We start from the raw sequence: 13,174 nt of genomic DNA on the forward strand, positions 1-13,174 counted from the left end.
ATTGACAGGTGGAATTCTCCCTAATTGGGATGGAGTGTTAAATTTGGCAACTAGGGCCAAATTCCACTTTGGGCAGCTCCTTTGGAGAAGATAATTGTGGCATTGAATTCCTCTTTTCGAGAGGACCAAAATCGACCTAAAGATCACTAAATTTGGATAAGGAAAAATATATTTTTGAAAGAAAGCCCACACATGTGTAATGTATCAAGGTCGGCTTGGGGTTAATTAGATAAGTTGAACCCCTCTCCATCTTATATAAATAGAGGTGTCCTCCAACCTCACAAGACACATCTATAACACATATTTTCTCTCTAAAGTTGGTCGCGGCCCTTGGAGATCAAGCAAGGAGGTCGAAGAGCAAGTCTTGGATTATTTTGTTTCTTATGCAGGTATGAGCCATTGCAGGAGAAGGCCACTATCTTAAGGAGGATTTCTGGGTTGGTTTAGAGTAATTTCATGGCTAATTTATCCCTTCAGTAGGCCGCACTTGTGGAGGGCTCTTTCAACTAGGCCGCTGGCCTTATTTCTCTTGCTTGATGGGCTAGAACTTACAGCCAGAAGCCGCAGATCTGATGTGTTGAACAGAGAAGGAATTAGGATAGTTTAGAGACCTAGAAGGAGGCTAGTCAGCTGCAAGTTGAAGTAGCTTGCTTTGGAAGAAGGGTTGCAATTATTAGCACAAGTTCTGGATAATCTGGGCTCCTTGATTACAAGCCCTAATTGCAAACTTGTGACCCCAGGGTTCCTCATCACTTTGACTAGACTTGGCTGCTCTGCATTGGGTTGTTTTAACTTTTGAGTTCATTCTTATCAGCATTGAAGGTCGCATTAATTGAACCAGGTCCGAGCTATTATGTAGTTGCTTTGACTATTGTTGACCATTGGTTAGGGAAGAATTTGTCTGCTACTATTTTAAGGCAAAATCCTATACTTGTCTGGGCAATTTCCTTGGCATTTGATCAGAGGTACAGGTCATCATATTAGCAAGTTAGTGTGACTTTGAATGTACTCTCTCTCTCTCTCTTCTCTACTGAACATTTGACTTTAATAGTAAGAAGAATTGATCAAGGGTTTTCCCCATCTTGGGATCTTTCCTTGGCTTGAGCCAATTTTTGTGTTCTCTTGTCTTGGCTTGTCTTCAGTATATGTTATTTATGTTCTTTCGTCAATTATTATCAATGTGATAAAGATTTATATGATTTCTAATGAAAGAAACAGAATTGAACTTGGGTTTATGTGGAACATTGAAGTAATTGTCCTAAACAAAGATCGTGTTAACCTAAAATTAACAGAATCTCATGAATATGTTGAGACTCTTAGGAGCACGTTTAGAGAAAGTAGGACTCCAAAAAAGTTAATAGACTGCATGGCATTAATGAGCAGCATCATAGATTCCAAACTTTACAACTTTTAGGAAGCAGTACACCAACAGGTATAGCGAGATGTCATGGTTAAGTTGTGCACCTTCATCATGAAGAATGATGTTTGGGGTATAGTGCCAAGACTAAAGGAGAAATCAGAATATCAAGCATGCAATAAATGGCAGCATTGAGAAGTTCCAAGCAAGGCTCATAACAAGATGGTTCTCCTAGAAAGAGGGAGTGGCCGCTGAGAGGGTTCTCCTAGAAAGAGAGAGTGGCCTATGAGGAGACATTTTCTCCAATCACCAAGTACGCTTCCATTAAAACAGTTATGTCCTTTATTTCATTTCTGGGATGGAGGATATATCAGATGAATGTGAATATAGCTTTATTTGAGGGGATCATTGAGGAAGAAGAGTATACAAAGCAGCATCGAGGCTTGGATTTAAATAGGAAAGAGTCCCATGTTTGTAGGCTTAAGAAAGTAGACAGCGAGAGGATTGTATTCCAAGATAGAGGGATATTTCCAAAGAACGAGCTTCACTAAAAGTGAATAAAACCCTACTTATATTACATATTTATTGGATCCAATCTACTTGTTTTTATATTGAATATGTCGATGACTTGTTTCTTATAAGTGTTAAGAGGCTCTTGCAAGATGCAAAGTAGACATGGTAGCTAAGTTTGAGATGAAAGACATTGGCATGCCGCATTATGCATTACTTTGGGTTTGGAGAATTGGTAAAAACCAAGAGAGATTTTCCTTGGGCAAGGCAAGTATGCAATTGAGATCCTAAAGCATTTTAGGATGGGGAATTGCAAACCTAGGGCCATGCCCATGATCACTGATTTGAAGAAGATGAAAGATTCAGATCCAGAATTGGCAGATCCCATGTTGTATATAGTTGATAGGTTCCTTGATGTATTTAACCAACACTAAACCAGCTATGTGTTTTGCAGTAAACACCTTCAATCAATTCATGGTGGGGCTAAGGCAAGAGCATTGGGCAGCAGCAAAACATGTGCTTAGATCTATGTTGCATGAAACTTCAAAGAACCCAGCATTTCGGGCTGTACCCGTACCCGAAACTCCGAAACTCGGTCGAAACTCGACCATCATGTAATCATCTATTAGAGTTAATATAGACTTGTTTTTCCTTTTAAATTGTCATCTACGGGTCTTATTCCCTTTTTTCTTGCAAGATAATGTGTTATTCAGTTATTTATATATATATATATATATATATATATATATATACATATACATATATGACGTTTCAGCTAACGTTTCGGTCGGCATTTCCATTTTTGTGAGGTGACATTTCTAAATGTACCCGTTTCGGAAACTCAGAAACGTTTCGACGTTTTGTACAACTTAGGCTTAGATACATGAGGGGCAGAGTGAAATATGGTCTAATATACCTTGGAGATGGTGATGTGAAGTTGCATGGTATTTAGTCTCATATTAAAAAGGAAGTGTTGTAAACAAGCAGAACACCTCAAGGTGTTGCTTATCTTGGGATCAACAATATCCTAATTCAACAGGAAGCATACTTCTATGGCACTTAGCTTAGAAAAAGCAAAATACATGATAGTCAATACTACTATTAATGAAGCCATCTCGCTTCACCAATTACTTGCAATATTTTTTGATTTGGATTTCAACGCCACAATCATTACCGTGATAATCAGAGTTGTATCAAACTCTCTAAGAATCCAGTGTTTCATGACAAGTTCAAACACATATATATCAAATATCACTTCATACAAAGTAGGATTTAGAAGAGAGCAGTAAAGGTAGTTGATATTCTGACCAATCCCTTATCAAAAGGAATGTTCGAAGCATTCAAAGACAGATTTAGATTGGTATAGAGCTAAGTTGCAGAAAACGCTGGCAGGGGAGGAGTTTCCGTGCGGAAACGGAAACGAAACGCGGAAACGCATACGGTACGGCCCAGAAATGCGTTTCTGGCTGTATTGGCACGTTTCTTGAGGTGGAAACGTGGCCAGTACGACCGGAAACGCGTTTTTGGGCCGTACGACGCCGTTTCCACATGCAACTTGACTTTTAAAAAAAAAAAAAAAAATTATTAATTTGTCTTCTAATTTTTAATTAGGTTTTTCTAATGCCTTATAGTTGCTTCTAGATGCCTGTCTAAAGTTATAAAAGCGAACTTTTGCCCTAGTGTTGATATGCAGTTCATCAGGAAGTTTGAGGCATATGCAGTTCATTTTCATCCTTTTACTTAAATTTTAACATTACCATGAAATGACTCAGGATGTTTGAAAGTGGTTTCACCCTCACTGGATTTCATATGGAGAAAGTAGAATTTTAGATTTCACTCAAAATCCAGCAGACTTATCTGTTTTTTAGGATTTCAGGATTGGGGGGATTGCAATGTTTCCATTGGATTTTATCATGTACTAGGGTATGGAACTTGTATTTAATCAAGAGAACCAAGCCCTCTATGCAGGGGAGACTCCCAATAATCAAGAGCATGTAGGGTACTAGGGTATGAAACTTGTATTTAATCAAGAGCATTAAGGTCGTTCGACTATGTAGGAGGAGATTCCCAATCAAGCACGAGACAAGAAATTAGAAATTTCTCGTGGCTGATTTTGGATATTTCTATTTTCATTATGTGATCATTCATGAGTAAATGTGATGTAAATTTAGAAACTTATAGTTTATGCATTGACAATTGACAATTTTATGATTGCACATATTTCTTAAATGTCCTAATATATATATATATATATATATATATATATATATATATATATATATATATTCGCATTTCCCCGTTTCCAAAATTTGGGGGGGTCACGTTTCGTACCCGTGCCCGTTTCGGAAACTCATACCCGTTTCCCCGTTTCGTGCAACCTTGGTATAGAGTTCCTTCTTCACCACGAGGGAGTGTTAAGAAATGTAGTTCGAGCCGGAACTTCTTGCACAAGTTTAATGTGAACATGCAGAAAGTGATTCAAGACATTTCGTTGGTGACAACCTTGGAAAGGTGGTCACTAATGCCATCCTGTCAATAATGGCAGAAGTGTCCTCAGACACGTAATTTTATTAATCAGAAAAAAACAATTACATAATTGATTTGCAAGAGTTTACACCCGAACAACACAAACACTCTTGCAATGAGCTATTTATAAGCTCCATGTCCTAACTACCTCTAATTATGGATCACTTATTAAATAACAAGTGTCCATTTACAATAAATGCTATTCAAACCAACTAGCTAACTAATCTCCTATAATAGAGCCTAAGATACGACACATTTGGAGAGTCATATCTAGTTACAACAATATGCTAATTCTAAAAGTCTCCATTAAATAATTAAACATTCTAGAATAATAATTATTAATTTAATATCTTAAATTAATAATTATTTTATTCTAATTTTATAACCTATGATAAAATTGTATTTTTGGATCATCTAACATTCCCCCCTATGATCCAAAGATACATTACAACAGATACCAAGTTCATCTCTGAACTTAGTAAATTTTATTCTGCCAAGCGGTTTCGTGAAAATGTCGGAGATCTGATCTTCGGAAGGACAATAAACTGGTTTGAGAACATCTTTGGCAATGAGAGACCTGATATGATGATACTTGGTGTCCACATGCTTTGTCTTTGAATGAAAAACTGGGTTCTTGGCAAGTTTGATGGCTGACTGGCTGTCAATGAACAATGATGTAGCTTCTCCCTGAGAAATGCCCCAAGTCCTGCAAAATTCGGCGCAACCAAACAATTTCACATGCTGCTTCCCATGCTGAAATGTACTCTGCTTCTGCTGAAGAAGTGGCCACTGTAGCTTGTTTCTTACAACTCCAAGATACTGCTGCTGACCCCATGTTCATTAAATAACCTGATGTTGATGCTCGATCATCAATACTTCCAGCAAAGTCGGCATCAGAATATCCACCAAGTACAAAATTTTTAGTCTTTGTGTAAAGAAGACCAAAATCTTTTGTTCCTTGGATATATCGAAGAACTCTTTTGGCTGCATTCCAGTGGCTGTCTCGTGGTTCCTGCATAAAACGTGAAAGAATACTGACTGCATAAGATAGATCAGGGCGAGTATTGGTCAAATAAATCAACTGTCTGTAAGTTGTACTGTCCACCTTTTCCCCCCCTTCAAATTTTGAAAGTTTCAAGTTTTGCTCCATGGGGGTGAGAACGGGCTTGCAATCTTGCATGCCAAATCGCTGAAGAACCTCTGCGGCATACTTGCTCTGAGAAATGAAAATATGATGTGGACGTTGGAAGACTTCAACTCCAAGATAGTAGTGAAGTAATCCCAAATCTGTCATCTTAAAACCTGCATGTAACTCCTTTTTTACCTGCGCAATATGATCATCATGATTGCCAGTGATGATCAAATCATCTACATACATAACAAGAATTACCAAATATTTTCCCTGTTTTCGCACATACAAAGTATCATCAGATTCACTGCGATGAAAACCAACTTTCTTAAGGTAATCATCCATCTTTGCATACCAGGCTCGGGGAGCTTGTTTTAACCCATATAAAGCCTTGATCAATTTGCAGACTTTATGTTCTTGTCCTTCCACTTCAAAACCTGGCTCTGATACCACAATAATGGCAGAAGTGTCCTCAGACACGTAATTTTATTAATCAGAAAAAAACAATTACATAATTGATTTGCAAGAGTTTACACCCGAACAACACAAACACTCTTGCAATGAGCTATTTATAAGCTCCATGTCCTAACTACCTCTAATTATGGATCACTTATTAAATAACAAGTGTCCATTTACAATAAATGCTATTCAAACCAACTAGCTAACTAATCTCCTATAATAGAGCCTAAGATACGACACATTTGGAGAGTCATATCTAGTTACAACAATATGCTAATTCTAAAAGTCTCCATTAAATAATTAAACATTCTAGAATAATAATTATTAATTTAATATCTTAAATTAATAATTATTTTATTCTAATTTTATAACCTATGATAAAATTGTATTTTTGGATCATCTAACAGTCAATTCACTTGAAAATAAAAAATAAAAGTGAAAGTATAATGTTCTGAAGTAAACTTAGTTTTAGGGATCTAAATGAAATGTCCTAGAAGCTTTAGAACATTAGTGAATTAGATTAGGAATTAATCTCAGCTGTACATCTCAAGATTGAAATAGGTGATATAGCTAGAATTGAGGAGATTGGTTATTCCTCTCAAAGCATAAAAGGACAAAATGGGAGCACAGATAAGGGGCAAAAGAGCTGGATGAAGGAAGAGTGTATCAGAAAGAAAAGGAACAGATCTGTTAAAGAGATCAGCGAGATATTAGTGTGCCGTACAGGCCATACCACTGTTGTCGCTGTCTTTTCTTTATGCACAAGCCATACACCTTCAAAACAGGCACAAGCCATACAGCTTCAAAGCAGGCCATACACTTTCAAACCTGGTCATACACTGTCTTTGGTGGATTACTGGAGTATACTTCAGTGTTGAAGGGGGAGAAAGCACGATTTGCAGTCTAGGAAAGGCAGAAACAGAGCAGGCTATACTGCTGTAGCTGTACACTCTTTTACACATCCCATACATTTCTGTTTAAGGTGATTTTATTGACCATACAGCTGCTGGTTCAAGCAGGCTGCAGAGGTCACCCTGTAAGCTTTGAAAAAACAAATGAAAATCTGATTAGAAGGAGAAATCCCGGTGCTATCTGTTTTATTTCTTCCACTGTTCATTTTTCAACAACTATGTGATTGATGCAATGTTCAAAAATTTAAATTTCTGCTGTTAAATTATTTTTGTTTTGAGTTATTTGATGAGAGAGCATTAGGACAGCAGTCACCTAGGCTTGAGAAATTTACATGTAAAGAATTTGTTGAATTCTAAGAAGAAATGGTAAAGGTCCTTACTGCACTTCAATCTTCCAAATCCATTCACAGACCTTTAATATTTAAAGTAAATCAGCAGTGGAATTAAGGAAATACCTAACCAAGCTAGGAACTTTGTTGCAGGCGAAGAAAAGCAATGGATAAACGAATTCCAGCAAATGTTAGGTTGTGAGAAGATGCAAAAATAAATATCTGCAAGGTTGGGTTACAGGTATTAAATATTGAGGCAGAGGGACCAGCATAGAGTGAAAGTGGTAAAGATCAAAGTATATCTGCAAGTTTAGTTTGTGAGCCTGAAATCAAACCATGATAGTAGGTTTGGAATTTAGAATAAGGATGCAGATTTGCAAGGGTAGTAATTCCGAGACCAGACAAGAAAGCAGGAAACAAACAGATCAACTATGGAAGCAAAGGCTGAACAGATTAGAAGTATAAGAGTTTGAAGTAGAATTGTTTATAGTTCTCTATTTTGTACTTTGTGTGTAACAGAATAAATATTTATTGAATGCTCCAATTGATGTAAAATGTGAGAACTGAGTTTATTGAGTCGTACTGTATTGTATAATATATTGCAAAGGATACTAAAAGGTGTATGCTTGTACCTCAATTGTATGTAAGTCCTTATGATGTGATGATTAATGGTTTGTCTAGTGTTCTCTATATTGTAGTGTGGTAGCCCGGGGAGTTAGCTCAAGTGGTTGAGCACTCTGAATTGCAAACAAGAGGTCTCAAGGGTCGAATCCGCAGACCGATTATCTGTGATATGTTAATACTCACTGTCCCAGGTTAGATGTAACCAGGGTTTTTTTGTGCATGATATGTATATATATATATAGAAAAGCATTGTAGCGTGATTGCATTTTAACCTCCTGCTACCGCACTACCACTGGGATAGTTGTGGTAAGCAAATCATTTTAATTCCGTTGCCAATTTAGATATTACAGTTGTTGTCCCGCAGTATGGTAAAGGAGAATAGCGAACGGAAAATTTTGCTCCTTGGTGAGGGGAAGGTGAATTACTATGGTTACAGTTACCCTTAAACACCGTTGAATCTCTTGGCATAACTCTGAGATGGAAGAATCTTCCTGTGAGCTCAGGCAATTTGCCTCAGGCAAACAAACGAGGCGAGGTGAAAATTTCCTTAACAAAGCGCAATATACCAAAAAGAACACTATATTATTATTTGTTATTATTATAACATACGTATGCATCAGCAGTACAGAATGTTATATCGTAACAAATAAAATGGTATACTTATTTTCTAAATTTATTTAAACAGTTTCTTACAAAAAATTCAAAATTGTATTCATGTACAACCGTGGTCCTTATGTGCATGTGATTCTCTTAAATCAATGTAATAACTGTGGAATTTGTTGTATGCAATTCGAATTCTTTAAAGATAAATTTCAAAAAAATACCTTTCGAGAGTATCGGACAAGTTCTCCGTCATCTGAATCGAAGTAATGGCGGCCCTTCTTTGAGGCCAAGGCAGGCCACCCAATAAATCTCCTTCGCCTTCTTCGTTCGGCCAGAAATGCTTGTGCAGCTCCTGTTCAGACGAGTCCTCTGTCGCTTCCTTGGGGTTCCGACGAACATAAACTCCTCTCCTGTTGCCGAATTTAGGGATTGTCCCGTTATGCCGTTGAGAAGAGTGGGAGGATTCGATCTCTTGACCTCGGTTCCGAAATTTATACGTGTTCTCCTCCGGAGGCAGTACGAATTCGGTGGCCCGAAGCTGTGCCAAAGTGGCATTTGCCTCATTGTGGCTGAATTTGGTGGGAGCGAGGTGTGGGACGCAGATGGAATTGCATAACGTGAAGGTCGAGGGATGGATTGAGCCATGGAGCTGCATTGTGCTTCCCATGGTACTACGCAGCAAATTGAAATGGATATATTCAATCTGTCTCGTACTTTCAAAGCGGGTGAATGCTTTCGGGTCAATTGACAGACTTTATTTTCCGATATCAATGTTCTTATGTTAATTGACATGAAACTTTATATATCTCGAGTATGTCAGCTTCGAGGTTCAATATTGATCAGGTTCAGTGTTGATTTTAGAAAGAAAGATAGCCTATGGAATATCATCGTCTTTACAAATTTGAAGTTTGGGTTTAGTTCATTCATATTTAATGATTTTGCTTAAGCCACACTCATATCTCATACTTATATTAAAACAAAAGCTATTATTGTTATAGTAAAATACTATAAAGAAAATAATATTTTTTGAGAATGTGAATGTAAATAAAGAGATATGGTTATTATTTCTCATATTTAAGATATTAATTATTATTTTTTTAATTATAATTGAATTTGGAGTATATTTTAAAATTGGTTTTGTTTCTAAGAATGCGTTTTTTTCAAACATAAGGAAACAAGTTATCGGCCCAAGTCCCAAAGGCATCTGGCACGAGTGAAAGTCTACCCCTTATGGGCCACCAACGGGTTATTTTAGGTGGTGTGGTTTTCCTTGAATAACAGTATGAGTCAACCTGTATTCGCGGATAACAGTGAGAAATGGTTGCCCTCATTGTTGGTTTAACATTTGAGTTATGACAGGTTTTCCCACTGTTTGAAAAAGAATGTATAATAACTAATTATAAGTTAGGAAGTAGATTGATGGACAACTCAATTATAATAGGTTTTTCCCATTGTGTCTAAAAGTTAGGAGGTAGACACCCACGGAGTGTAGAATAGATGGTGATGGGGTGTATTGTTAAGTCACTATGTGATGTGAAGGTCATCGGTTCGAAACTCTGTGGGCAAAAATCCAATCACGTTAAGGGTTAAGGGTTGGTGTGGCCCAAGCCGAGTGAGGTCCCCAGGTGATTTTGACGGCTTAGATGCCCCTCGGTTGCGGTTTCTCAAGCCACAACTCAAACCTGATATAACCTCTGATGAACTCAAACCACTTGACAAACAAACCAAAAAAGTTTTGTGATATAGTTATAAACCAAAAAAGTTTTGTGATATAGTTACATAGCATTTGGTATCAGAGCTTTTGCTACTTCAAACATGTCATCTTGGAATTTTCACTATAACTCTTTTTTATGTGAAGCCTCAACAGCTGAAATTTCGACCACATGGAGCCAAAATCCTGATGAACATCGTATAAAAATTTCAAAGCTTGGTTCGCTATATTCTAAGAAATATGGTTCGCGCTGGAACTTCTTGCACAAGTTTAATGTGAACATGCAGAAAGTGATTCAAGACATTTCGTTGGTGACAACCTTGGAAAGGTGGTCACTGATGCCATCTTGTCAATTCACATGAAAATAAAATATAAAAGTGAAAGTATAATGTTCTGAAGTAAACTTAGTTTCAGGGATCTAAATGAAATGTCCTAAAAGTTTTCGAACATTAGTGAATTAGATTAGGAATTAATCTTAGCTGTACATCTCAAACTTAGTTTCAGGGATCTAAATGAAATGTCCTAAAAGTTTTCGAACATTAGTGAATTAGATTAGGAATTAATCTTAGCTGTACATCTCAAGATTGAAATAGGTGATATAGCTAGAATTGAGGAGATTGGTTATTCCTCTCAAAGCATAAAAAGGACAAAATGGGAGCACAGACAAGGGGCAAAAGAGCTGGATGAAGGAATAGTGTATCAAAAAGAAAAGAAACAGATCTGTTAAAGAGATCAGCGAGATATTAGTGTGCCGTACAGGCCATACCACTGTTGTCGCTGTCTTTTCTTTATGCACAAGCCGTACACTGTCTTTTCTTTATGCACAAGCCGTACACTGTCTTTTCTTTATGCACAAGCCGTACACCTTCAAAACAGGCACAAGCCATACAGCTTCAAAGCAGGCCATACACTTTCAAACCTGGTCATAGACTGTCTTTGGTGGATTACTGGAGTATACTTCAGTGTTGAAGGGGGAGAAAGCACGATTTGCAGTCTAGGAAAGGCAGAAACAGAGCAGGCTATACTGCTGTAGCTGTACACTCTTTTACACATCCCATACATTTCTGTTTAAGGTGATTTTATTGACCATACAGCTGCTGGTTCAAGCAGGCTGCAGAGGTCACCCTGTAAGCTTTGAAAAAACAAATGAAAATCTGATTCGAAGGAGAAATCACGGTGCTATCTGTTTTATTTCTTCCACTGTTCATTTTTCAACAACTATGTGATTGATGCAATGTTCAAAAATTTAAATTTCTGCTGTTAAATAAATTTTGTTTTTGAGTTATTTGGTGAGAGAGCATTAGGACAGCAGTCACCTAGACTTGAGAAATTTACATATAAAGAATTTGTTGAATTCTAAGAAGAAATGGTAAAGGTCCTTACTGCACTTCAATCTTCCAAATCGTGTTGTACATAATTCGAATTCTTTAAAGATAAATTTCAAAAAAATACCTTTCGAGAGTATCGGACAAGTTCTCCGTCATCTGAATCGAAGTAATGGCGGCCCTTCTTTGAGTCCAAGGCAGGCCACCCAATAAATCTCCTTCGCCTTCTTCGTTCGGCCAGAAATGCTTGAGCAGCTCCTGTTCAGACGAGCCCTCTGTCGCTTCCTTGGGGTTCCGACGAACATAAACTCCTCTCCTGTTGCCGAATTTAGGGATTGTCCCGTTATGCCGTTGAGAAGAGTGGGAGGATTCGATCTCCTGACCTCGGTTCCGAAATTTGTACGTGTTCTCCTCCGGACGCAGTACGAATTCCGTGTCCCGAAGCTGCGCGAAAGTGGCATTTGCCTCGTTGTGGCTGAATTTGGTGGGAGCGAGGTGTGGTACGCAGATGGAATTGCAGAACGTGAAGGTCGAGGGATGGATTGAGCCATGGAGCTGCATTGATATATCTTGGTAGATGGCATATAAATTATGTGTTCTCATCATCTCATATTTCTCCCTTCGATACCAACAACCACTAATGACCTTTATCTGCTGCCCTGGACAAACGACCTTTTGGGGGCTAGCAACCGATCTCTTCCAGCCGGAGTGAGTTTCCGGTGCATTTCCGGCTTATCCTGTTGAGCCAGGGAAGCAAGGCACCTTTCAATCCCTACTTATTACCTTACCTCGCCGAGTCCGAAGACGCAGTGGAAGGGAAGGCAAGGTGACCAGAAGAAGTTGGATGCTAGGGGAATCTCGACTTAATTGAGTTCTCGACCGGAGAGGCGAATGGGGTGGCATTTACCACCAGGTAAAGACAAAAGGAAAGGTTAGGTTCATCATCCAGAAAGTTTTGTCCGGTAGGCGGGAATAAAAGTATAGTCAACTAGACGCATCGGCTGCAGGAGGGAGAGCTACTTCTTCTTCCCCCAAGGACTGCTTGAATCGTCGAATCGAGGCACCCATCTTCAGTCGACCAATAATGCATTTCTTGCTCGATGCCTATCGAAGAATCAAAATTCTTTCTGGTGCTGGCCCTGGAGTACTGATATTGAGTCGACTCGACCTTCCGTGGTGCTTGGGACTACAGGCCACTCAAGAGTAGGGATCAGTTGAACTAGAGGCGGGTGCCGATCAAAGAAGGTAATATCCGCCTACCTCTCCTTGAGAAGTGCGTAAATTTGTTCTTCCGTTTAACAAACACTTTGTCTAAAAGACCTCATTAAGGCCAATCTTTATATGATTTGAAGTGTGTGGACATAATCCTGCGAGAGCTCTCTCAATCAATATTTGATCTGATATAATTACCCAAAGAATTCCAATATCCTCGAAAATTGGTAAATGTTGGAATGTAATAACAAATTAGGGAGGAAAACCCAAACTAACATTCTCGCAATCAAGATACAATTAAAGATATAAAAAAATTGTGAACAAATGATTTATAAAAGCACCATGTTTCCCAAAACCAAGGACCCTCCACAAAATTCTGATAATTAAAATCATCAAACAAATGCATAGTAAAAATTCTTTTAAACAAAGATAGACATCACATTTCTTTATCCAAGAGGAAGGAATCTACATATTTTTC

The 13,174-nt window shown here is 38.1% G+C and overlaps 1 protein-coding gene across 4 annotated transcripts in view; it reads right to left on the reverse strand.

Annotated features, from left to right (window-relative positions):
* The window catches only part of LOC149232516 (pentatricopeptide repeat-containing protein At1g10910, chloroplastic-like), a 386,506-nt gene extending 373,705 nt beyond the window's left edge, over positions 1 to 12,801 (reverse strand). For 2 of the 4 annotated variants that reach the window (XM_089379434.1, XM_089379431.1), the window contains exon 1: positions 11,612 to 12,800. In XM_089379434.1, the coding sequence (XP_089235560.1) occupies positions 11,612 to 12,090 (479 nt within the window). In that variant the 5' untranslated portion in view covers positions 12,091 to 12,800. Of the gene's footprint in view, positions 1 to 8,669; positions 9,131 to 11,611 lie in introns of those variants that run through there. The other 2 variants (XM_089379433.1, XM_089379432.1) reach the window with 2 other exon arrangements.
* Between the last annotated feature and the right edge of the window lie 373 nt (positions 12,802 to 13,174).

Source organism: Pinus tabuliformis, chromosome J (assembly GCF_031772625.1).
Source record: "Pinus tabuliformis cultivar Carrire ecotype Pingquan chromosome J, CPIR1, whole genome shotgun sequence".
In the NCBI taxonomy this organism is placed as follows: domain Eukaryota; kingdom Viridiplantae; phylum Streptophyta; class Pinopsida; order Pinales; family Pinaceae; genus Pinus; species Pinus tabuliformis.